A 27,617-nucleotide genomic window follows, 5' to 3' on the forward strand; every position below is an offset into this window, starting at 1 on the left:
AGGTTTTTAATTCATAAAAAAATTGAACTGCTTATTTACCCACACCACTCTACTTATGAAACGCCTTTTCAAATTACTAAAAATTTAACGGTCTGCTAAATTAACAAGACAATACAATAAAATGAAGTCAACGATCTCATATCGGGCATAATATTATTATAAACTGTACACAGGCTTAGTTTAATCATTAGCACCTTTTAAAATACAGTTCGCTATTGTCGCGTCACGGTTCAGTAGAATATGTATTAGGTATGTATGTACGAGCGTAAATAAACATCGAGTGCGTAAATAATTATGAACCCTCCCATTCAAGTGTCGTGTTTACCGATGAGTAACTTAAGGTGCACAGATAAACGAACAATTTAATAAAACAGTTGTCGTGTGCGATGAGACCTCTGTTATCGGGGCAGCCGAGATGCGAGCGACTCGCACGCGGCGCACACTCATATCGCGCTTCATTTTACAACCTGATATAAACAACTCTGGTTTTTGAAAACGACAGTCGGAAAGCCACGGATTAAGTAGTCGCTATCGGCCGTGGCACCGCATACCGAGTGTAGTGTTGTGAGTGGTTCAAATAACAAACAGTGCCTTCACTTTTACTAACTCTCACTTTTAACATGAGTGCGAGCGCGGTTAACACATGCAGCACGATCGACTTGACGAAATCGAACATACGGCTGACGGATAACAAAGAGAAGGAGACATGGCGGGAAAAATTCAAACGCCAATTGAAAAAGATCAAGTACGTATACCGCGAAACGACTGTCGAGCCGTGCTTGTTTACGTACATGGTGTGCACGGCGCTCTCCTCCCTCGCCGTGCAAAACATGCACTTGGAAAAATCGTGCAGAGTAAACTTCAACTACCCAGATGACATATGCGATCGTATTAGAGACAGGAATACAACGGGACTTAGTGCCGAGTTGAATAACGTACAGTCGTTAGTCGCTACGGTCGTAGCGTGGAAGTTCCCTTTGCAGACCGCCATTCCTGCTGTTATGGTATTGTTTGTAGGTGCATGGAGCGACAGAACTAAGAAGCGAAAGATATGTATACTATTCCCATTCATCGGGGAGATTTTAGCCAATATAGGACTCTTATTAGCTACCTATTACTTTTATGAATTGTCATTAACCGCTACTGCATTAATTGAAGCATTGCCTCCGGCATTCACCGGCAGTTACATTATCATATTTATGGGAATGTTTAGTTTCATGACTGATAGGACAACTGTGAAGACGAGGACGTTTCGTTTAGGCTTAGTTACAATATGTGTGAGCTTAGGGACTCCAGCTGGGACTGCTTTGAGTGGAGTAGCTCTAAAAGCGCTAGGGTATTACGGTGTATTCTGCGTAATCCTTGTATTGCACATATGTTCGTTTCTTTACGGTTTATTTAGATTAGAAGACATTTTACCTCTAGAAGATGATAGACGTTCAGTAGACTCAGAAACTTATACATTAAGGAAGATTGTGGAAGTGTTGAGTTTGGTTACTAATACAGTGATGGTAGCAGTTCGCCCCCGAGCATTTGGGATGAGAAAACAAATTTTATCCGTAATTGTTCTATACCTCTTGATGGTGGGACCTTTGTATGGTAAGTCAAAAACAAATTACGCTAATTACTCATAATTATTTATAATAGCTTAATTCTAATTATATTTACAAAGTGAAGTGCAGCGTTATCTTATATCAAACACATTAAGAATGAAAGGGTTTTTGGATAAACACATTTCGTTTGCTTATCAAGGAACAATATGTATTAATCAAACTTTTACCTGTTTACATATGAACGGTACTTTCTTATATGATAACAGTTCTGTTGATTGCAATTAAATGCCTAAGTTACAGTAAATTGTTATTATGTTCCTTTAACATTATTTTTTATGATTATGATATCAATTTATATAGGCAGTAGGTATAATTAAAAAAGCAACAATAACAACATACAAATTATTACAAATAAATAAATTCAGAAAGCGAATTAACGAAGATCTAGTAAGTTATATTTGATATTATTTTATATAATACTGTAGGTAGGTGTAACTATGAATTGCTAAAAACCAAATTGAAATATCACCTTCATTTAGATAAGAAAGAACATTTACTACTTACAAGGTTTAACATTGTATTAGCATATAAATACAATTTGTCAACGATATGTAAAAAATAAAAAAATAAAAACTACATAAATATAGTAAAAATATGTAATTAACTTCCTTAAATACGTGTAACAACGTCAAGTGGTGGGTCTCTACTGCAAAAGCTAAATGAAGGCTTTTTCTTTTTCACGGATTCCAAAATTATTTGTACGTCACAGATGTCATTTTAATAAGTTTGTTAAAATTTTTTTTGTTTTTATATAAATATTATAAAAACAAATAGGTATAAAAATATAATGATTGTTTTTTCAATGCATCGTAGGTATTTACGCAATATAGCGACGAGCGCATATAGCGTTGATAACTTATTGACATAATATAGTCGGAAACGCGTTTACGTTAAATCGATACGATTTCGAGATAATTTTAATGTACGTATAAATGCAACATTATAATGACCTCAATTTTATCGCCGTTTCTTTTGCGAGTAAATTAATCTTGAATTTTAATGTCGAATAAAACAAGGACTTCTTTAAACTAAAATATACATTATAGAGTTCAATGATCTATTACATATTACCTACTTTATTTTTGAATACATTATATTAATTTAAAAGCGTAAAAAGCAAACATGATTGACCAGTTTAGTCATTTATAAAAATGATATCCCAATATTTCTAATCTCATAAGTGATTTTATGATAAAAATTAGGTATCGTTTCAGTAAAAATCGCGAATACCTAATTTCTTTTACCTCGAATATTTATATCCCAAGTACCAAAATGGTTCTGACCGCCTCCTTGGTACATTGGTTGACGCGTGAGCGTAGAACCGAGGGGTCCTGGGTTCGATTCCCGGTGGAGACGAAGAAAAAAAAAATGTCTCGGTCTGGCAGGACACAGAAGGCTGATCACCTACTTGTCCCTAAAGAAAACCGATCATTGAAACAGATGTATAATGCATCTGCCCTTTACCCCACTTGGGGACATGGGACTTCACACACCAAAATGGTTCAACATTATATTATAGAACAACCATTCGCCTTCCGATTCCATCATCAAATCAGCTCTATGTCATGATATTGTTTCATCGCTATCCTTTCCTTTTTTTTGAAGTCGGTTAAAAATATATAAATTGTATAGACGTTTCAAATCATTTTACCAATTTTCAGCTGGATGGGAAATATCATAACTAAACTCGTTTTCTATCTATTTTGACAGAATAATATGCACAATTAATTAACCTTAACTCCTCAGGAGGTTTGAATCTTTTAACGGTGACAATTTTTTGCTGTGATGTTTATTAGATAAAAATATATACCGATAGGTACTTTATTAAAAATTAATACAAAAACCCAATTTTCTTTTCTTAAAAAATAAAATAATAAATGCACGTTGCTTAACATTTAGGCCATACTATTAGCGTTATCGGTGGCCCCTGATTTAAATTGAATAGTTATAAAATGTTCGTCTCTAAATTATTTGGCCTATTTTTGAGAAAAAGATTACCGTACAATTTAGAAGAATGATAAGTCAGTCAGTGACAATATTTTAATTAAATATTGAGAACCCAGTGTTATCTTAAACGGTTAGAATGGTTTTTAACTATGTTGCACATATAATAATCGTTCGTTTCATTGTAAGTATAATCGTTTCGATCCCGCGCGAAATATAATATACAGTGCAGATTGACACATTTATTTTTATTAAGAACTTAAACTCATTAATGTCTAGCTCGATCAAATATGTATGACTGCATTTAGGTCGTTCCACTCAAACAACCGAGGTAAACTAGTGTCTGCACACGCAATGCTGCAGCAACGTGCAATACTGTACAAAAACCTAATTTATACACTCTGGCATCTCTTGTACCGATTGGCTAAACTTTAATTAGCCATTAGGTGTTTGGAGATATTCGTATAAAGGTTTTCTGGGCATTCGTTTGCTGTATGTGGCTAATTGAGTCAATTCGATTAACCAAGTTTCATGCGATCAATTATTGCAATGTTTAAAAACTTAAATTCAATTAATGGTTCCTACCTCGTTTGTCATAAAATTGTTAGTTGTTTTCTATTATATACGATGGTAATCATTGGTATAATATAAAGCTAGGCTCTGGTGCGTTCTATAAGAGGTCCCGGAGACTCCACTACCATGCTTTGAGTTTGGCCACCGAGGAGGTTTTAGTGGGTAACCCAATATGCTCGCTTTTCCCTCAAAAGAGAGTATTATGTATAATATCTTTAGATTTCCTCCCCGTTAACAAAAAAAACCTAACTGTGTTTAATTTCAATTCTCTTAATTATTTGGGAAACCACTTAAATTTTTCATTAAGTTTTCAATGTAGGTAATCAATATAATTGCTTCCTATCATAATTAAAATTTGCCGAGTATTTTCGCAGTTACCTAAATTAAATTAAAGTGTAACAGGTCTCAACTTTCACAATTAAACTTTGATCTTCATAACTTCATAAATTATTATCTACTAAAAATGGTTTGGCTTAATTTATTGATAGAAAATGAACCACAGTAACATGGAATTAATAAAACTGATTCTTGCTAAGTCTTTTTAACGAACAAAAACGAAAGTTGCAGCGAAAGGATTATTATCTATGCTACTGCAATATAAAGTTATCAAGGCCTGCTTGCAGTTGTACCACTTTCGTTATTAACCATTAAATCAGGCATAAACCTTAATAAAAAGTCAACAGTTTTGGCTCAAATTATACTTGTATAAGTTTTATATGCTTACAGCTTAATTTACTATACCTAATTTATTGTGTTTCAATTTTTCAAACAATCCTCAACTTTGCACTGACTATATGTACCTATGAATATATGTACCTATGAATGAATATTTTCTTTTTTAAACTCTCTAAATGTGCTGAATCTAAATCATAGATAAATCTATTTTAATTTTTAACACAATATAATCTTCGTTACGTTCGTATACCTTCTTAACGGTGTACAATAACGTACGTATATACATTACCAAAATCGCAATGTATGAAATTTTCCCGCCATACTTTACAGATGAAAATTGTAAGCCCGTAAACAAGCATACAGAGAACTTATTTTTACGTGACTTCGCTCGATCTGTACCTACAGCATTTTATGACCTGCCAGGCGAAAACATTTTATGTCCCCATCGAGGATCAAACCGAGTTTTCACTTTATGTGATATTACTATAAATATTGTCTACTAGTTGTTCACCCCGACACCACCCGGGCCGTAATTTATATTGTTTTTTCAAAAATTTTACAGTTATCATCCACTGGGATACCAATCCAACTGACTAAAAATCGATCAAATAATTCAAGTATATTGATGTAGATAATATGCCCTTATAAATCTTAAAAAAGACAATAGATATAATTATTATGCATTGTCACCTACAAAAAATAATCTTAACAAATAATGCAGTACAATGAGGCTAAATCAAACTTTCCGAAGTTTCCCAATACAAAATCCGTTCTGAAAATATTTATTTAGTTTAAGTTTTTTCAAATCAATATACTTTCGGAATTATCAATAAACATTAAACCACGTATTATAAACCTTTTTTAAACATAAATAAAGACTATATTACTGTGTTATATAACGCCAAGCGCACGGTTACCGCAATCCAATGGAATTGCAATCACATGAACTGCATCCAAGTTAATCCATACCGTTAGAACTCATTAAAAATCGAGTAGGTACGTAATTAGTTAGAATTTCTTCCTAGAGCGCTAGTGACCTTATTTAAATTGATGGACTTCATTATGTTAAAATATGGGTCAGATCGGTACTTATAATTTGTCAAAAATACTAAAAATCTTTTGGATAGATATAAAATTATTTAAAAATTTAAACTATCTGCGAAGAGAATGACTGTAATGTTTAGTAATTAGATGTTTAGTTATTTAGTTATCAGTTTTTTTAGTTTATTACATTACCTAAAACATTCATCTCAGAAAATTCTACATGCTTGTAATAGGTTAGAATTAATGCTGTTCTTTATAACATGCCTTTTTTTAACTGATATGTTTGTTTGTAACCGACATGTTTGTATGAAACTAACTCCTTTAGACTCGATTTTGACCCACATTTATCCAAAAGTGTGTGTTTTGTTTTTTTTTATTATTTAATTTCAATTCATCTACGTGCAATAAATACATGTAAATCACTCCAAGTGGATAGCTTACATAACGTATGTATAATGTAGAAAAATTTGTAAAGATAACATTATGAATAATTCCAATTTCTAATATGGAGGTTAGCGATTAGTATGAAGCAATCAATGCAAAACTTGTTCTTGTCTAGATTATACAATCTGCGTGTTATATAAAGTCTTGTAACACTCTACGAAATAACCTTGAACTTGAGCTAAAAATCATTCTACACTTACTTAGCGGCCTCTAATTTATAATTCTGAAACGAGTGGAAGTGGGATTTGGTCCTTCTTTCTTTCGTCCACGTTATAGAAAACTTAACAAATTATATACTAACCTTCCTCTTTAATCACTCTATCTATTTAAAAAAACCTATAAAAATCTGTTGTGTAATTCTAAAGCTCTAAAATCTGTTGCGTTATTTTAAAGATCTAAGCTTACGGAAAAACGACGGTAAGCAATAATAATTATAATATGTAGTGATGTGTTTGCTACTGCTAAAAAATATTCACCAGTCCGGGTTTAAGTCACTGTATATTCAAAAAGATTTACGCATAGAGCACTAGGCGCTCTACCTTCAATTGCAAAACGGTTCAGCGATCGATGCTATACTCGTTCCTATTTCAATAATATAAGTTTATGATCATAACCTAATAATACGTATAGCCGATCTGAAAAATGTAAAATTATCAAAAATTGTATGAAGAACATCCATCAGCAGTACGAAATCCGCTCCTCCAGTAAATAAGAATTTCGCACATGACATAGTTACAGATAAGTCTGTATTAAAATTAAGATTTAAACATGTTTATAAAAGAAAGTCGTTAGTTACAATGTTATTTATGACTCAAGAACGGCTGAACAGATTTGGATTTTTCATCCAAATCTGTTTGATTTTTTTTTTTAGCTTAGAATCAAAAGACGTATAAAGAATACTTTTTATCCCGTTCGACGGAAAGAATATAAGCAAGTAAGCAACCCAGGCAGAGTTGGGGGAAAAAGCTAGTTGTTATATTCACACAATCGGATCTAATTCTCAAGTAACGATAACAATAAAAGCATTAAGTTCACGTATTGTGGCAATTACACGTCACATATAAACAGTTAGTCGTGTTAATGAACTTTAAGCGATAAGCCTAGACAATTATTTACCGTGTATCAAGAGGATCAAATGTATTGAAATAGCCATATAATTTTTTTTATCAAATAAACTGATATTTAAGTAGATAAATTTACACTTTTTGAAGTTAAAATAGAGAAATGATTAAATTTTAATATCTACCTACTTGTATTGTAATTAGTATCTAGATATTTCTTAAAACGAAGGGTGCATCAATATTTTAAAGGGTCACACTAAAAATCATACTAATTTTGTGAACAACTTTATTTAAATATTTCATCTGCTGTAAATAATTTTACAGTAAAAAATCCTACTATAATAATATAAATGCGAAAGTTTGTGAGAATGAATGTATGTGTATGTGTAGGTGCGTTTGTTTGTTACTCTTTCACGCAAATACTACTGAACCGATTACAATTAAATTTAGCACACATAGAGTGTAACTTGGATTAACACATAAGATAGATTTTATCCCGGAAATCCCACGTGGAAACACGGGCGAAGCCGCGGGCGGAAAGCTAATATTAGATAATTTTGGTATCGAAATGTAGGTATAATAAATCCTTATAATATTCTGCACGCCAATGTTTGTGATTAAAGATTTTTGTTTATCTCTCACGAAAAAACTACTAGACAGATTTGGATGAAACTTTTCAGTACCTACCTAATAACCTAGGTCAGAATAACACATAATATGTAGAAACATATAGGTACTAGATTTGTCCGCTGGATCGTCCGCGGGTAGAATCGCGCAATATTTTTAAATATTGCGAAAAATTTTTCTTCGTCTTTAAAGATTGATAAAAACTGTACTATACTTACAAACACGTATTAAAAGTAAGGTATTCTAATAATATAGCATATCTTTGCAGGTGACTCCCAGGTTGGATATTTGTACGCGATCCGCAAATTCAATTTGACCGAAGTGGAATACAGCCTTTATGGTACACTTAACATGATATTGGGATTAAGTGGTAAGTAATAATACATTAATTGACAAAACCGAACATGTCTCTATGCATTTTTTATATTCTTTTCTATTTTCGTGGAATGAAGATTTCTCCATTCATTAATTTATTATGTTGGCATTTTGTAGTTAGTAATGCAGTGTTTATACCTACGCTTGGGAATGAATTGAAAATAACTACACGTTAATGATAATAATAATTAATAACTTATGTCTACTACTATAGATTTATAAGAAGTTATGGAAAAAGAAAATTTTTCGATGGGCAACTAAGTACCTCTTAATAGAGAGTATATAATACATATTTAAAAATAAGATTCACTATCTAAATATACTATATCTAACGTGGGCCCAAATAACTTCTCACTTGAGTATTTTATATTTTAAAGTTTTTAAAAATCAATAACTCTTGCAATTTTAAACGCCTGCTAGCGCAAGCGTGTATATTCTTTGCAAAGTCATCTATTATTATTAGATCGAAAAGGCGTACATTTTGTGAGTCCTATGTATTTATCTCTAAAGACAGAAACGTGCATTTGAAATATTTTTTTCTTCTTATATTTTAAAGAGTCAGTACAAGATAATATGTACCATTATATAGCACACAATATATAACCATTACAAATTATTAGAAGAGTTTATAAACACGTAAATACGCTATATACAGGGTGTCCCGTTGTCGGTGTACTATGCTCAAGGGAACTCATAGGTAGTTTATACGGTAACCTATCTTAATCTCGAATTTTAATATTCCGAATATCATAATCCAGAAAACGTTTGGACATTTTTTCATAACCCCGAATTTTAAAATTTCGAAGTTTTGTTTGCCATATAATCGCAACTCCGAATTTCATTTGCCCATTTCTTTATTTGTACGACGTTTTACAATCCAGACGAATGAATTCCAGACATACGAAATCTAAATGCACAAAATCCAGAAGAACGTAATCCATATGCACGAAAGCCAGATTTTTAAAACACAAATTTTTGAAATACAGTTAATTGATATCCAGACAAACAATGTCCAGATTTTTGAAATTCCAATAAACGATATCCAGCAAAACGTAATCCTTCCAGGGGGACGCAGCACGAACCTAACCTAACCTTCTGAATAGATTTTAACACTTTAACCTTTCTGTAATGGGCAAGTAAAACAATAGCGAGTCGGTTCTGGCACTCGCCGGCCGCTGCCGCGGCACGCTCGCTTCGCTCGCTCGGCTCGTGCATGGGGGTCACAGTTCAAACCCAACCTAACCTACTGAGTCGAATTTGATACTTAAACCTTTCTGTAATAGGCAAGTAAAACAATAGCGAGTCAGTTCTAGCGTGGGGGTCGTAGTTCAAACCTAACCTACTGAGTCGACTTTGACACTAAAACCGGTTTGTAATGGACAAGTAAAACAATAAATTTACTTACTGACAATGTTTATTTTCAGTCGATAGTAATAGTATAATCACGATTGTATGGAAATAAAATAAAAAGATTATGAAAATCTGGCAATAGTTTATCTGTTATACGATTATATGGGAACCAAATAAAAAGATTATGAAAATTTGGCAATAGTTTATTTGGAAAATGGTACGATGGGAAACAAAAAAAAGTATTCTGAGAATCTGGTATATTGAGATCTGGATTATGAGAATACTTACGGGAAACAAAAAAATACTTTTTAAAAATCTGGTTTTGGTGCATCTGGAAATTGATTCATCTGGGAAATTAAAAAAGGAATTTTAAAAATTTGTCATTCATTACATCTGTCTTTTAAAAGTTCTAACAACCGTTTTCGGGGTTTTAAGATTCGGGTAATAGAAATTCGAGTTTTTAATAGGTTACCAGTTTATACTTATAAATTATATAGTTTTTACGCATATGCATATTACGTAAAAAATACACAGACAACTAATAGACGCCATTTTTTTTGTTCTTTTTTCAACTCAATATTCAGCCGGCATAATATTATATTATTATCTACTGCTCACAATCATAGGCATATAGTGTCTAAAAAACGTGATCTTACGAAAACGCTCGAACGGGAAGCAGGTAAGCGGATTGCCAGTTAGGGGTAGAGAGGTAGAGCTGTTTTAATAATACATCTAATACACAGAGAGGAAGAATTCTTCTGCATTATTTATTAATTTTTCTATGCAAATATTCTAATGTGCAACAAAGGCGTTGAAGGTGATTCCTATGCATATTATATTGAATGACATTTATACATTTCCCGATTGAATATTGAAGCAGTATAGTTAAATAATCATAGCCTTCCGTTAATAATTGATAATTGTGATAATCATAACCGTTTTGTTTGCCTAAGGAACCAAAATAACCCTTTTTGTTCTTTGTGTTCAAATATCTACTTGAATAATAATTATGTACGATAACTTTTATAAATATATAAATAGTGGAAAAGTACAATGTTAATGTAGAACGTAATTATTAAAAGCTATATACTTAGCTGTATATTCGAATTTTATTCTTATCTCAATGTATAATAATGAATCCCTATTTCTCTTGGTCACGGCATCACTCGTGAACGGATGGACCGATTTCGATAATTCTTATTTTGATGTGTAGCTACGTTATTATCAGGAGAGGGATCTTAGGAGCCATTGATGAAAGAAAACTTCAAGAAAAATGCGACTAAAATTAAGAATATGTGAAAAATTAACCGCTATTTTAACTTCACGGGTTTGACAATTTCCATGAAAACATATCAACGTCTTTCGAGTCAGCTAGTATTAAATAAAAAAAGCTAACTAAACTTCTACATTGAATCATTTTATGCATATAATATACTATGATTTTATGCTATATTATGGTGTTTTTTTCCAAACATTTTGTTTTAAAATTAAAGTAAGTATCATCAAAGAAGATAACCGATTAATATGACCGCAGCTATAATTACCTACACAAGAACAAGTTTATCCGGGCTTCAAAGCCATTGATGATGTCAGTTGTGGTGCGTGTTTACAAATATACGGACTTTTGTCTCACCGAAAATGTTTTAAGCCGAAGCTTAAAAGCTAAAAATAATGGCAAAAGTAAGTGAACTTGAACTCGATCGTAATACAAGTGAGAATAATAAAGATGTCGAATCATCACCACCGCCCGTGTCCTTGGTGGAAAGATTAAAATTTATATGTAACCCGGTAAACATTGTCAACTTTTTTACCGTCGAACCTTTTCTGCTATGCTACATTTTGCCCAGTATAATATCGGGATTGGCAGTTCAAAAATTAAATATGGTTAAAGCCTGCCGCGTGGACCTCAACTATTCAGAGAGCATTTGCGAAGCTGCAGTTTCCGGTAATTTTAATGACAATATAACATTAGAGGCATTGGATGGAGCACAGAAAATGGTAGCAGACATGACAGCTTGGCAGCAGCCCTTACAAAGTGGATTACCGGCGATTATTATTTTGTTCGTTGGAGCATGGAGCGACAAAACAGGAAACAGAAAGGCTTTGATGCTTGTGCCTATTGTGGGAGAAATAATTTCAGCGATTGGCCTCATATTAGCTACATATAACTTCTTAGAATGGCCCTTATGGATTACTGCTTTAATAGAAGCTGTGCCTACAGCCGTGTCTGGTGGATTGTCTATCGCATTAATGGGATCTTATAGTTATATAGCAGATGTGACCACGGTGGAATCTCGGACTTTTAGGGTTGGAATTGTTGCTGTTATTGTTACATTGGCATTTCCTTTTGGAAGTTCCATAAGTGGGGTCTTAACGGAAGCAGTTGGCTACTACGGCATATTTGGAATCAATTTAGGATTGTATTGCTTTGGATTCATATATACCTTTTTCCGGGTTAAAGATGTCAGGAAAGAGCCCCTAAAAGGGTCATTTTTTGAGATTATTGTGCAATTCTTTAATCCAAAAAATGCATGGGATACATTTTCATTGATAATCTTATCACGTGGAAAGAAACTTGCCAATGTTTTACTTGTTATTTGGGCACACATAGTCGTTGTGGGCCCGGTATTTGGTAAGTTCCATTTTTATTTCACCAGTTAATACAATAGTAAATTTATAAATATCCATCTCTATAAAGAACTTTTCAATTACAGGCGAAGGACCACTAACTTATTTATACGTGCTAAAAAAGTTTAATATGGATCTCGTTGACTTCAGCCTTTTCTCCACCTACTCATTACTTATGGGTTTAGCAGGTTAGTACATAGCACACTACGTACAATGTTTCTCAAAACTATAGAGGTCAAGGCGAAAATAAAAAAGAGCGTGTGTGCCGAGCACACGTGTCAGAAGTTAAACTTCTTTGGCAAGATTTAAAGATTCCAAAATCGTTGCCTTACTGAATTACATGATGGTATTGACATGATGTTACCTTGAGATTTTACACTGAACGCGCTTATAGAAGTTTCACTTCAAAAAAAAAATAAAAAATTCGTCAAAGAAATTTCTTGAGTTAGCTAACCCTGTTTAAATATTCAATGCTTATATTTTAGGTACAACAATAGCAGTGTCAATCTTCAGTAAGCTTCTCAAAATGCACGACGCAGTCATTGGTGTAATAGCTACCAGCTGTAAAATTACAGCCAGCATTGTGTACGGACTTGCCCCAAATAGAAATTGGTTCTTTTCTGGTCCAGCATTTGATTTCTTTGGAAACTCTGGAACAACCGTGATAAGATCGCTGGGCACTAAGATTGTCGAACCTGATGAAGTGGGTATGTTGATTTTTAATATTTATAGAGTATTTTACTTGGTATAATTAATTAATATGTATAAATTAGCTGCTTAGGAATCATCTAGATTGCATTGAAACTTCATATTGGTATACTAAACAAAATTAAAACTTGTTATTTTTGTAAAATTGTAATAGCATTACGAAATGTGGTGTCTATTCCTTTTTGTGCAGCTATTTCGGATTCATCAATCAGTGGTTTTATTGAATGAATATTTTATATATAAATAAATTATAGAACTAAACTTTTAAACAATTATCAAAATTATCAAAGTTTGAGTTCACGTCTAACCGGACTAGTGCATACTAGTCGCAAGGAATTTTATATCATTATCACAACACAAAACGACCACTAAAATAGCATAATTTTGTTTGATAATTCAAAAAACCAGTTATTTTTTTCTACATAAATAACGTGTTATGTAATAGAGAACGTATCAAAATAAAAGATGACCCACATCATAAAAAATCTGATGGAATGTCTTTATATTATTATATTATATAAAATAAATTGTAGGTAATTCGTTCTTTTACAAAAGCTATGATGCTATACTAGTGAAAGTCCCTTGGAATCAGTAAAACCGTAGCAGTGACTAGCCGGATTTTTTATCTACATATATAGATTGGGTAGAAAGTGTTTATTGTCTAAATTTGCCACACCTAGTTAATGTATGATGTCATGATAAGACCCCACATTTTTTGCTGGATGATTGTGTAATTACGTTTTACAAAAAAGTCAAGTTCCGTCTCTTTTTCGGGGATTGTACCTCTACGTTATTGTCCAGCGTCAAGCACGAAATCCAATTTGACTTAACTGCTAAACTTCAGTAACTTAATTACACTAGGTAATACAAAATTACACTGATATTCTATGTCATTGATTTTCTTAAGCAATATTAAGATATTATAACAATTTAACAACTTAGAAAAACTTTTGAGAGATAAAAATAACTTCATTTTCTGTCTACGAACTGCTTTTCAGATTACAAAATCTTTCGTATTTTCTTTAAATTAAGTGCAAAAGTTACAACTTACAAATTCATATTTATTTATTTATTATTTATCTGTACCAAAAACGGGGACAAAAGAAAAAGAAATTTTCTTCCATTGGTTTTAAATCTTGTAGAAGGCGACACAAATATATATGACAAGAATTCGTAAACTTTTATTTCCTAATATGCACTTGGAATAAAAAATAACGTTGCCACCCACCAGTATATCAGAGTCAGATTTAAGAGGGTTTAAATAATATTTAAATAAGATACAACAATTAGATCACTTTAAAATATCATTTCGGCATACTAACATTAGACGATAGTTTGAAGCCGTCGTCTTCTTAAAACAGGGGAGTTATGAACAATCACTATCATCACGGCAATATTGTTCTTCTAATGGACTAGATATTAATTAGCTCCATCATGTAAAAGATTATTATCATTTGTAATGTCTTAGTCTACTAAATAAAAAGTAGCCATGCGCGATGTGTGCGTGCTTTTATCCATTAGTACTATGGGATCATGATTTGTGGGTAATGTCCACATTAGTTATTCATAATATCTGTCGGAAAAATCTATTAAAGATCGGACTCCGTTAGCTGTCTAAAAATTTGCAACGCTTACAGATTATTTTCAAAGGCCAAAATCATTCAACCCCTTGTGGTCACAGTAAACGGAGCCAAAACACGAATTTTGAGTTGTTTCGCTCACTACGCGCTGTGGCAATGAAAAGGTGCCACGCTGCATTTTCATAAGAGCTACAACGCGAATTTTACGTTGTGGCTCTTCCTCTTTTACTATCTTTTCGCTGCATGAGCGATTTTAGACTTTGAGCATATCATAATAGGCGATAAATAGATTTTCGTTAAAATATATTATGTTATAAGTGTAATTTTTCATTGCAGGAAAGATGTGTTCCTTAATCGGTTTTGTGGAAGCCGTGGTTCCTGTAATCTATACGCCTATTTATAGTAAAGTGTACTCGCATACACTTGACACCTTTACGGGAGCGTTTTACCTTCTCGGTGGAATGATGACGGTGCCGGCTGTGTTCATTTTTATGTAAGTATTTTTGAGTAGAGAAATTCAAAGATTGTACAACAACTATAAATTGTATAGATATTCTTATAAGATAACCAATTTTGTATTCCTAATGCCTATGCAATATTATACTATTCGAATGAGTTATTAAGTATTTTAATTTTTCTATTAGAATGGGAAGCCCCCTTAAGTCGTTTCTGGCACTCGACGGCAAATTGCCTCGTCCTATTGTTAATAAATTGCATATGTGATTAGCCGCGGGCGGTAGGTAAGCTAGTTATAATTATTAAAAAAAATACTTTAAAATTATTAAAATTAGATATATATAATAAAACACGAAGTAACACAAGCTATACATTAAATATTAAATATTTCCACCCGTCCAATTTAAAGGTCTAGGTCATTTTTTTAATTGTGTTTCGTGACTCAGTACGCTTTGGAATTCTAGTCGATTATTATTTGTACGTTGTGTGTCTGCTTCTCGAGAATCATAGTGGTATCAAATCATTAATTTTTTATCAGTTTTTTGAAGTTTCCTTAAAAAAATGACTACACACTATAACAACAAAACGGTTTACAAAAAGCTCGAATAATATCCGCATATGAGCGGTACGATTATTAAACTTGAATTAAACAGTTAATATTGAGGAATATATTTCAATAGTTCAATAAATTGGACGCAGGTAGAGTAAATACATTTATTTACTTACTGTAGTTGTGGAAAACATAGGTAATGATATCTATAAGTATATCTATATATAAGTGTATATGTATATATATGTATATGTATATAAGTCGTCTTAATGAAATTGCGCTATAATAAGCTAACCTTAACACTAGTCAATCAAATAGTCAATATTTTTATATAACAGCCTTCATTCATGATTTAAAATTGTATATATACGAAGTAAACTTAGATAATAATAATATTAACTTGTTGTAAAAGAAGTTTACTTGTAGAAATTACAATCAAAACCTCTTGAATTTTAAACATTTAAAAAGTAAAATCTAGGTTTGGCGGTCTTAAGAAGAATCTCCTGATGACCTTTCACGATTTATTTCTTATATTAAAAAATATAAACATTAAAATATATTTTTTTCTTTGCAGATACCTTTATATATCACATAGACGAGCGTTGAAAGATGTTGTGAAGAATCCGGAACTGAAAGAAAAACACGCTCATGAAAATGCCGTTACCGTTTTATGAAAATTATGTATCAAAAAATTACATATGAAATATGATGTTTATTTTTATTTCTGACTACCTTCCTGCCCTGTCGTCCTTTTTTCGTGTATTCACTTTATGTGAACCTTGCGTTCCTTGTGTTCCTTAACAAAAATAATAAAAATATGCCGAATTGGTCGAGCATTTCTCGAGTTTTACGCTTGATTTGATGAGGCGCCGAATGAAAACGAACGACTGGATGAAAACTTTGTTCGTGGTCGTCGTCGTCGTTGATAGGGTGACCAAATCCTTAGCAAAACATTATACGCTTATGTCAATTATTAATATCGATAGCGGATTCTATTCCTTTGCGTTTTGACGTTTGTCTCGGGCCTCGGCCCTCTATTGCCTATATTTACAAATATAGAGTCATATACAGGGTTACTTGTAAAACACCAGCAACCTCGCAGGACAAGATAGCTAACATCATAAGTAACAACATTTGTTCTACGACTTTTGGCATAACGCAATAAATTATTTTTGAATGATTTTTTAAACTTTTATTGTACTCTCCTTACATTTGTAAGTCTATGTTCTATTCATTATCGGATGGACGACGCGACGCCCCCTTCCCCCTCTCGTTCGCTTTTTGTTTACGTAATTTTTGGGAGGCGTAGAGTTTATAATATTCAGACGGAAAATTAAATGAATATTTATTTTTGTATGAAAATAAAATCTAACAAATTATCAAAAGTCGTAGAACAAATGTTGTTACTTATGATGTTAGCTATCTTGTCCTGCGAGGTTGCCGGTGTTTTACAAGTAACCCTGTATAGTCAACTGTTTTTGTAAGTAAAGCCTGATGACGTGTGCTTCAAATTTATTTGTGAGGCACGAGGCCCCTAGCAACGCGAGGCCGTGGGCTGTGGACCACACCGCCCACGCTTTCCGCCGCCTTTGCGCAGGAGTCTTCAAAAAATGTTACTAGTAATATAAATATTAACATATTCATGATGCCGAAAAAGTATTACACTAAATGAATTATTGGGAAACTGCGTTGTTTTTAATATCGGCCAATATTCCACAAAACAAATTAAGTTGCACTAAAATTATTTATCAACATAATTAATACGTTAATATGGCGATTATATTATTTTTATATTATATACAGTAGTGATCAAAAAACCAATGTTTTAAAATAACGACGATAACGCTTCTTACCTACATTTATCAATATAAAAAATAATATAAAACACATACGTTCATGTTAACTTTTCTTGCATACAAAGGTTATTAACCGTTGGTATTTAGTATAATATGTTTACAATATTCAATATTATTGATGTGATAATAAGGGCATGAATGCTTTTGTCTTCTTTTTATCTATAAAATCGACTTGCAAAATACAGCGGTTATAATATGATTCATCAAGTCATCGCTGGGTAGTAAAAAGATTATAATAATGTTGTTGTTTGCTTTTTTCCTTACTGTGAAAGAAGAATTATTTATTTCGAGTGTAAATATGTATTTATGTATAAATATATATTTTGGTACGCCCTACAGCCCAAACCGCGGATTTCCATTTATGAGGTAGGTACCTACGACTTTGCAATCATCAAAATTGTGGTAGTGACATCGGTGGACATAGGTTCCATTAATTAGCTGTCGGGTTCTTTTTGTTTTCATAATAATAATATCTGTAATTCTTGATTTGAATCTGAAGTAGGTTATAATAATAATTATTTAACATTTTATCCTTAGATAATGAATTAAATTGTATTAAATTCGCAACGAAAATATTTTGCTGTTAAAATTTTGAAATAAATAAAGTTAAACAATGAATATAATATATCGTTCTTATATTTGATTACTGTTATAAATTATAATATTAAATTTAAAATTCAAATAATAGGTATAGTAGTTATTTTACGATAATGTGTTCATAAGGGCATACAAAGTATGCTAGATCATGTTAATGAATGCCAAATTTATATAGACAATGTATTGTACTTACCAGTTTTTGTAGAGTTCATTCTCCGAACAGTAAGAATTCTCGTGAAATCATTTTAATCGACTTCATTCCAACGTTATTTTCCCCAGGAGTAGTAATGTTTGTATATGGAAGTTTGTTGTCCATCGATGATCGAGCATGTTTAAATTATAAACTTAAAAACCGAATAATACCAATAGAATATATTCTTTATTTATATCAACCAATGGTACGAAAAGATACTTTTATTAAAAAAAAGATGAACTCTTTACCAGAACAATAAAAAATCAACAAATTCCATAAATTCACTTACGTAAATAAATTATTATTTTAGTATCTGCAACATAGTTTTAATATATTATACCATAGGTCAAGGATTACAATAACATGAAAACGTACAAAGTAATATCTATAAAATGTTCCAATTCCTTATCTCTTTGCAAAACATTGTATGATTTAATATAAATTACCTCATTTATACCTACATTTCAGGTGTGAATAATTACCAGTGAGTTTAATGAACCTATGATTTAGACCGTACCTTCTTATATATTTGTATAAGTACATAATTATATATATTCAATAAAAATAATAGGGTTTTTCTAACCTTATCTAGTTACGTATTAATTATTTTTTTTATAGAGTGCTAGAGTAATAGTCCATTGAATGAGTCCCTCCAAGGGGGGTCTAGAGTGCGTGAGTTAGTAACGTAAGATGTTTCTTCGGAAACATGTCAAGAGTCCCTAGGTAATAAACATACTAAAACCCCGGGACACTAGGAGGAGCCCCGGAGTGGGGGGAGGGGGGAAATGGGTCCATTTTTTCATTTTTCGCTTGAATCTCAAAAACGGTACATGTTAGAGAAAAACTTTCAAGGAAAAGTTGAAAGGCCATAAAATTATCTACAAGTTGTACCTAAATCATTTTTTCCTATATCCTACCGCTTCTGAGTTATACGCAGTAAAAAATGATTTTGGCTCAAACAATTTCCCCATACTACACATCAATCGATCAAAAAATATTTATTTCTTCCAAAAAACTCAAATGTGCAACTTGTGACCTGTACTGATATATTGCTCTTAATTAGGTCTATAATTGGTAAAATAAACACATTCCTCCATGGAAGCCTTTAGGAGGAATCGATTGTCAAAATATTATATTAGGGCAGTTTGAGTTACTGAACTTGATCTTTTTATTTTTTTCTTCCAAAAAACTCAAAAGTGCAACTTGTGACCGGTACAGATAGATTGCTCATAATTAGGTCTATCATTGATAAAAATACTAGATTCCACCACGGAGGCGTTTACGGGGAATTGAATTTATTAGGGTAGTTACGATACTTGAACTTTTTATTTTTTTTCTTTCAAAAAACTAAAAAGTGCAACTTGTGACCGGTACCGATAGATTGCTCATAATTAGGTCTATCATTGATAAAAAAACCAGATTCCACCATGGAGGCGTTTAGGAGGTATTGAATTTTATTAGGGTAGTTACGATACTTGAACTTTTTAACTAACTGTCCTAATAAAATTCAATTCCCCGTAAACGCCTCCATGGTGGAATCTGGTATTTTTATCAATGATAGACCTAATTATGAGCAATCTATCGGTACCGGTCACAAGTTGCACTTTTGAGTTTTTTGGAAGAAAAAAAATAAAAAGTTCAAGTATCATAACTACCCTAATAAAATTCAATTCACCGTAAACGCCTCCGTGGTGGAATCTAGTATTTTTATCAATGATAGACCTAATTATGAGCAATCTATCAGTACCGGTCACAAGTTGCACTTTTGAGTTTTTTGGAAGAAAAAAAATAAAAAGTTCAAGTTCAGTAACTCAAACTACCCTAATATAATATTTGACAATCGATTCCTCCTAAAGGCTTCCATGGAGCAATGTATTTATTTTACCAATTATAGACCTAATTAAGAGCAATCTATCAGTATCGGTCACAAGTTGCACTTTTGAGTTTTTTGGAAGAAAAAAATAAAAAGATCAAGTTCAGTAACTCAAACTACCCTAATATAATATTTTGACAATCGATTCCTCCTAAAGGCTTCCATGGAGGAATGTGTTTATTTTACCAATTATAGACCTAATTAAGAGCAATCTAATAGTACCGGTCACAAGTTGCACTTTTGAGTTTTTTGGAAGAAAAAAAATAAAAAGTTCAAGTATCGTAACTACCCTAATAAAATTCAATTACTCGTAAACGCCTCCGCGGTGGAATCTGGTATTTTTATCAATGATAGACCTAATTATGAGCAATCTATCTGTACCGGTCACAAGTTGCACTTTTGAGTTTTTTTGGAAGAAAAAAATAAAAGATCAAGTTCAGTAACTCAAACTGCCCTAATATAACATTTTGACAATCGATTCCTCCTAAAGGCTTCCATGGAGGAATGTGTTTATTTTACCAATTATAGACCTAATTAAGAGCAATCTATCAGTACCGGTCACAAGTTGCACATTTGAGTTTTTTGCAAGAAATAAATATTTTTTGATCGATTGATGTGTAGTATGGGGAAATTGTTTGAGCCAAAATAATTTTTTACTGCGTATAACTCAGAAACGGTAGGATATAGGAAAAAATGATTTAGGTACAACTTGTAGATAATTTTATGGCCTTTCAACTTTTGCTTGAAAGTTTTTCTCTAACATGTACCGTTTTTGAGATTCAAGCGAAAAATGAAAAAATGGACCCATTTCCCCCCTCCCCCCACTCCGGGGCTCCTCCTAGTGTCCCGGGGTTTTAGTGTGTTTATTACCTAGGGACTCTTGACATGTTTCCGAAGAAACATCTTACGTTACTAACTCACGCACTCTAGAACTTTTTATTCAATGGACTATAAATAATTTTACAAATCAATGTTCAGAGAATTGGCGTATAATAAACCCTTTAAGTGGCAATGCAAACTTTGCTCTACTCTCTATAGTGGAGAAAAAAAAAGGATGATCTTCAACAGTTATTTCCAATTGGTCCCTCTATTTAGCCTATGTGATATTAAAAAACCGGCCAAGTGCGAGTCGGGCTCGCGCACAAAGGGTTCCGTAGCAGCAAATATAATAAATTACAGTTAAATCAACCTATCTCAAAAACTATAAGAGATACTTTGATCAAACCAAAAATCGTTGAAAGAGTTAATTAGCATGCATCACCTCTATTTTTTTTAGAATTTTATACCCCGTAGTTATAAAAATAGAGGGGGGGGGACATACTTTTTACGACTTTGAGAGCTGATATCTCAAAAACCGTTCACTTTAAGAAAAATGTTTTTTAGAAAACTTTATATCATTTTAAAAGACCTTTCCATTGATACCCCACACGGGTATGTACATCGAAAAAAAAAATTTCATCCCTCAGTTACGTGTATGGGGGGCCCCACCCCCAATTCTTTTTTTTACTATTTAGTGTCATATTTTTGTAGCGGTTCATACAACACATATTCCCATCAAATTTCATCACTGTAGTACTTATAGTTTCCGAGTAAATCGGCTGTGACAGACGGACAGACGGACAGACGGACAGACGGACATGACGAAACTATAAGGGTTCCGTTTTTGCCATTTTGGCTACGGAACCCTAAAAATAAAAATACCATAAAATATGTGTAAAATATTTATTATAGCGATCGTAAGATCTGGAAATTTTAGAACAGCATATAACTTACTTACTATATATAACTTACTACTTATACCTTTTTTAACCAACGAAACAACAATCGGTTGATTTAAAAAAATCTTAGAAATTAATTTATGGTTTTAGACTTTAGTAAACCAAGCGTAATGTGAACATTCCTTGCAAAAACTGGAGTAGGTACTTAATAATAAATTTCATAATAGCACTCATTAATTTTCAATTCCGAATGTGAAACCAATAGTGCCCAGAACCAAAGAAGGCTAAATAAATGTAAACGACCTTCAGTTAGTTAATTCAAAAACAAGTTGAGTTTAAGTGATAACAACCTTGCCTTTTATTCATGATAATAATGAATTAACAGTTGAATAAACGACAAATTCCTAACTAAAAATTGTAATTATTTAGAAAATAATACCAGCTGAGGTGCGTGGATATACATTTTAATAATACATGTTAGCATACATTTTGATGTCAGAAAAACGAAATCGTCGTGACAAAATCGACACGCAATATATTATGTAGTTTCACTTTATACCTACAGTGTTAGTGACAGTTAATCAGTAATTGTGAAGAGCCCCATAATAATATTGTACAAATCTATATATATATATAAAACTCAAAGGTGATGATGACGTGCGTTGATATATGTATATCACTATATCTATCAACGCACAGCCCAAAGCACTGGACGTATCGGGCTGAAATTTGGCATGCAGGTAGATGTTAGGACGTAGGCATCCGCTAAGAAAGGATTTCCCGAAATTCTTGCGGGAACGGGGAAAAACGGGGATGCACGTACAAAGTCGTGGACGGAAGCAAGTACCTACGCGTATAAATGCTATAAATTTGAAAATATAACCAGGGGATTAATTAGTAGCGATTAGTTTGTTGCAATGCACGTTAGTTGATCGTACATCTATTGTAGGAACGAAATATACATGATTTTATATTTTACATAGCGCCACCTAGAACCAACTCTACACCAAGGAATTATTTATTATTTAAAAGTGAAAAGCTTTCGTCGCAAATACTGATTTCTTGTCCTGATCCTTCTTTTGTACGTACGACATAAAAACATTGATATATTATGTAGGTACCTACATGCATTGTACTCTTGATTGTCATTTTAATAGGCAACATTTGACAGTTCAACAAAATTCAACAACGTAACCTAGAAACGGCGACATAGAATAATATGTAATTTCGTTTTGTTAGACCAGCACGTTTGCTTAACTTAGCACTTAACTAATAACTGATATTAGTACCTATAGATAAAAATTATTCCTGTGATATACTTTAAAACTCATTTTCAGGAACCCTCTTCTGTATCACTATACTGAGCAAAAAATTTGAAGTGCAAGACAGCGTTATTGGTGTTCTAGCTGGTTTGAGCAGGATAGCAGCATGTTTCGTTCTCACTTTCGCTCCCACTCGAAACTGGTACTACTTGGCACCAGTATTCAATATCTTCAGTTCTTCAGGCTTGACCGCTATCCGGTCTCTTGCTACTAAGTCTGTTCCTAGCGAAGATGTAGGTTAGTATATTATACCTAGTTTCATTCTTTATTTCACTTGGCTATGAATACTTGTAAATACACTAACCATACCTACATGTTTTTACCTATACGTATAAATTACGGACGAATTCTGAGAAGTTATTTTCAAACAGGAAAGAAGCACACCTGTAATCATATAAACATAAAAAGTCCATTCACTCTACAAATCCACATCCATCATTTATCGCTAACAAAGTATTCAGGCCAAGTTTTGTACTTGTAAACCTTTACGATAGTTTGCTTTTATTTCAGCCAAGCTTAGTTCAATAATGGGTGTGATGGAGGCCCTCGCCCCTTCCATATACATGCCTACATCTAGCTTCATTTACGTGTCAACAATAGAAACCCTACCTGGCGCTTTTTATTTGTTCGACGCTGCCCTTACGGTCTTCGCTTTGGGATTATTCATGTGAGTAGCCTATTTCATGCGTAAGTATGTACGTGTAAAAGAGTAAATAATAATAAGGTAACCACGTTTGCCATTTTATTTAATGGAGTAGGTAGTTACCTACCTACCAGAACCACTTTTGACTGTATTCAGTTGAACAACTATGCAAAGCGATTGCTATGAGATTATAATAATAACAAAATACTGGAGTAATATTAAATACTAGAGTACATAAAATTAACGTAAAATACCTATTTTATAAATTTATTTTATCAATATCTACGTTAAGCGACAAGCGTACTTTACAATAAAATTAAATTCAAATTTTTGAAATAGCTTAAATTTCAAATGACTCTTTTAAGATATCTTACGTTGGTATACATTTATTCAGTAAAAACCCCAGACAAAAATATATGCAACGTTAAAAGTGATAAATTACTTCCGATTTCGCAGTAAACTTAATCACTATACGCAGGTCGCAGATATACCTTAAACAAGTTTCATTTCCCAATAATAATAAAAACTTATAAATGCATAAGATTATACAAAAGTGTTACACAAGCAGAGAAAGTTTTACCCAGATATTTGTTGGAATATTAAAGATCCCTTTTAAAATCGATTTATCGTATTATGATGTCAATCGTAAGACATGTTCTTTAAGACTTTAAATGGTTAAGTGTAATCTTTTCGCTATATGATTATTACAATGTGCTGACGGCGATATGCATTCATGAATACATAAATAATTTATGTAATTAATTAATTTTTAATACATTACAACAAAATAATACTATATATATTATACGTTCAGCTTTTTAAGAAGTATTATGAAGTTAAGAACATACATATTATTATTATATAATATTAGACCGGACTCTCAGTGGAGTTTCGTTTGCAAAAATCGCGGACCTAAATCTGACTTCTGATATATATTGTATAGATCCCAGACATCCTATAGACAGATGTTGCCAACCAGTTTTGTGGTCCCCCTGCCCGCACCCCGGTAATTAAATATGGCATACAAAGAAAAAAATAAAAATTTCCAAAACATTCCGTGTGGGATATCAAATGAAAGAGCTTATTGAGTAGATCACGAATATATAGCATACTATATACATTTCTTACACTTTCTCTAAGATTTTTTAGAAAATTTACGAAAATGGTCCATTTTTGAGTTAACTTTAAACCACTATAGATTGAAAACTCATGAATATATTTTTTAAATTATTATTTTAAATAATTAACAATAGTCCATTGTTTACGATTCAATATTTCGTACAGTGAAATAGTTGCATGGGGGAGTGGGGGGAGCATTCAAAGATGGCGAGTATATTTTCAAGTTCATATAGTATATAGTTATTTTCATCAAATCCACCACATAGCTCACTTATATTATATTACGAACTATTGAATCATAAACAATGGACTATTGTCAAATATTTAAAATAATAATTTAAAAAATATATTCATGAGTTTTCAATCTATAGTGGTTTAAAGTTAACTCAAAAATGGACCATTTTCGTAAATTTTCTAAAAAATCTTAGAGAAAGTGTAAGAAATGTATATAGTATGCTATATATTCGTGATCTACTCAATAAGCTCTTTCATTTGATACCCCACACGGCATGTTTTGGAAATTTTTATTTTTTTCTTTGTATGCCATATTTAATTACCGGGGTGCGGGCAGGGGGACCACAAAACTGGTTGGCAACATCTGTCTATAGGATGTCTGGGATCTATACAATATATATCAGAAGTCAGATTTAGGTCCGCGATTTTTGCAAACGAACATCTCCTTGGAGCCTGCTCTATATGATAACACGGTGCGGTGTCACGTGAGTGTTGTATCTAGGTACTTACTATTTATCAATCGAACTTAAACATTTTCATCGATTAATTTAGACACAAAGCATTCGTAGGTAATAAAATATATATTAATTATTAACACCTAATGCGTAATTATATCTTGGGACAACATAGTATTATTAATAATTACGCCTTAATTTTTTATGTATTGTTGAATGTCTGTTTTCATAGTTAATGCTCAGTTATTAATAACAGGAGATATAACTGTGAAAATATTATTATTATTTTAATAAATTTTGCGTACATATCTTATGTTATTCATTCGCAAATACAGGTTAAGGATTTACAAATGACATATCTTCGTTAAAAACGTGTCCTTTCTTATTACCAAATTCAATAGAATCTTATTAACTAACCTATATCTTTTTTTAATAATTTGCAGGGTTATTTATACTTTGGTGAGGAAAAGGAACAAAATACTAGTCACAGACCCCTGCAGAAAAGAAGAATTCGCCAGATCAAATGAAATTTCGAGGTTCTAAGTAAAGCACATATTTTGTAGAAACAAATGGATTATTGTACAATGTTTTATATGTTTTAGGCTTGAGGTTCACGATCTCATGAGGAACCCTTAATTTCTTAAGATTGTTATAGGTAAGTAATTCTTTAGAATAAATTATTGTAAAATTAGGATGGAACGACTATAGAATCTTATAATTACTATTTTCTACCATGACAATGTTTTTGTACAATAATTATGTAAGCTAATTCTTTGATAAAATTAATAAGAAGCGGATCTTATGACCTATGTTCGTACTTATGGTTTTTAAAGCGTGCTAAAAAATACCTTGACGAAAAAGGTAACTAGTAGTTACGAAAAAAATAAAATGATGTATTTTATATATCATATACAATCTTGTTTTATATAATAATTTATCCAACTGCTAATTTTACTAATGATTACCTACGCCTTTTTTTCAATTTTGATATAGCCGGTGTCACGAATAAGACGAATCTATTGACACCACTTGCAGTCGGGTAAAAAACTAAAACCATAATAGGTTTACAATGGCTCTTTTTTAGTTTTGAGAAATTTAACTCTAAGTTTTATCGCGTTATTAATGCTTTTGTCTGAAGAAACTTTTCTCTTAATCGCACAATGAACTTATTACTCTCGCAGTAAGTTTGACGCTTTTTACTTCAGAGAGTATAATTACGATTGATAGTTTGAATTTTAATTATCTTCAATAACTTTTTAAAACTTAAATAATATTACGTTGGTTTATTATTGTAAGAAATAAAAGTATATTTTCGTAATTGTTTGCCAGATTTTTCTTAAAAGCTTAAATTTTCCGTAATATTCATTAATTTAGGATTCAAACTTCAAATTTCATATAAATAGGTATTAACCAAAGACAACAACTATCTATTACAAGAATTTATATGTGTTCAATTATTTTTAAAAGATGAACTAATAAATGTTACTATTATTACTACAAATTAATAATGTATGTGTTGTAAATATCCGAACAAAAGAATAATATATAGGTACCTAAAGTATTTCAAATCATTATCCAATGACAAAAACACAGTAATGTAGTTAAAAATGTGATAAGTCATAATAAATATGACTATTAATGTTAATCTATATATATATAACTCAAAGGTGGCTGATATAGTGATCTATCAACGCACAGCCCAAACCACTGGACGTATCGGGCTGAAATTTGGCATGCAGGTAGATGTTAGGACGTAGGCATCCGCCAAGAAAGGATTTCCTGAAATTCTTGCGGGAACGAGGAAAAACGGGGATGCACGTACAAAGTCGTGGGCGGAAGCTAGTATTAAATATACGTAAATACTTTACTTGTCAGATATTATTTAAATAATGTTTTATGTATAATATTACTATGTAATACGTTAAAATAGTATAAATTCATGGTGCATATTGTACCTCCAATAAATGTTTGAAATTATA

General features: G+C 32.2%; 1 protein-coding gene across 3 annotated transcripts; it reads left to right on the plus strand.

The window, feature by feature from the left end:
* Window positions 1-27,617, plus strand: LOC149481662 (putative peptidoglycan muropeptide transporter SLC46). 3 transcript variants are annotated; one of them, XM_089704821.1, is made up of 5 exons: window positions 1-1,599; window positions 8,250-8,351; window positions 23,203-23,424; window positions 23,698-23,854; window positions 26,082-27,617. In XM_089704821.1, exons 1-5 carry the CDS (start codon window positions 621-623, stop codon window positions 26,179-26,181), a joined length of 1,560 nt encoding a protein of 519 aa, XP_089560947.1. In that variant the 5' UTR covers window positions 1-620; the 3' UTR covers window positions 26,182-27,617. The 3 variants fall into 3 exon arrangements, with proteins under 3 accessions (XP_089560947.1, XP_089560948.1, XP_089560949.1); XM_089704822.1 differs by lacking the exons at window positions 1-1,599; window positions 8,250-8,351; window positions 23,203-23,424; window positions 23,698-23,854; window positions 26,082-27,617 and adding exons at window positions 10,667-12,338; window positions 12,421-12,522; window positions 12,820-13,041; window positions 14,959-15,115; window positions 16,203-16,337; XM_089704823.1 differs by lacking the exons at window positions 1-1,599; window positions 8,250-8,351 and adding exons at window positions 10,694-12,338; window positions 12,421-12,522.

The sequence above is a fragment of the Colias philodice genome, chromosome 16, assembly GCF_061535455.1.
Source record: "Colias philodice isolate Cphi_HAF_F1 chromosome 16, ilColPhil1 Martin Lab GWU primary, whole genome shotgun sequence".
In the NCBI taxonomy this organism is placed as follows: domain Eukaryota; kingdom Metazoa; phylum Arthropoda; class Insecta; order Lepidoptera; family Pieridae; genus Colias; species Colias philodice.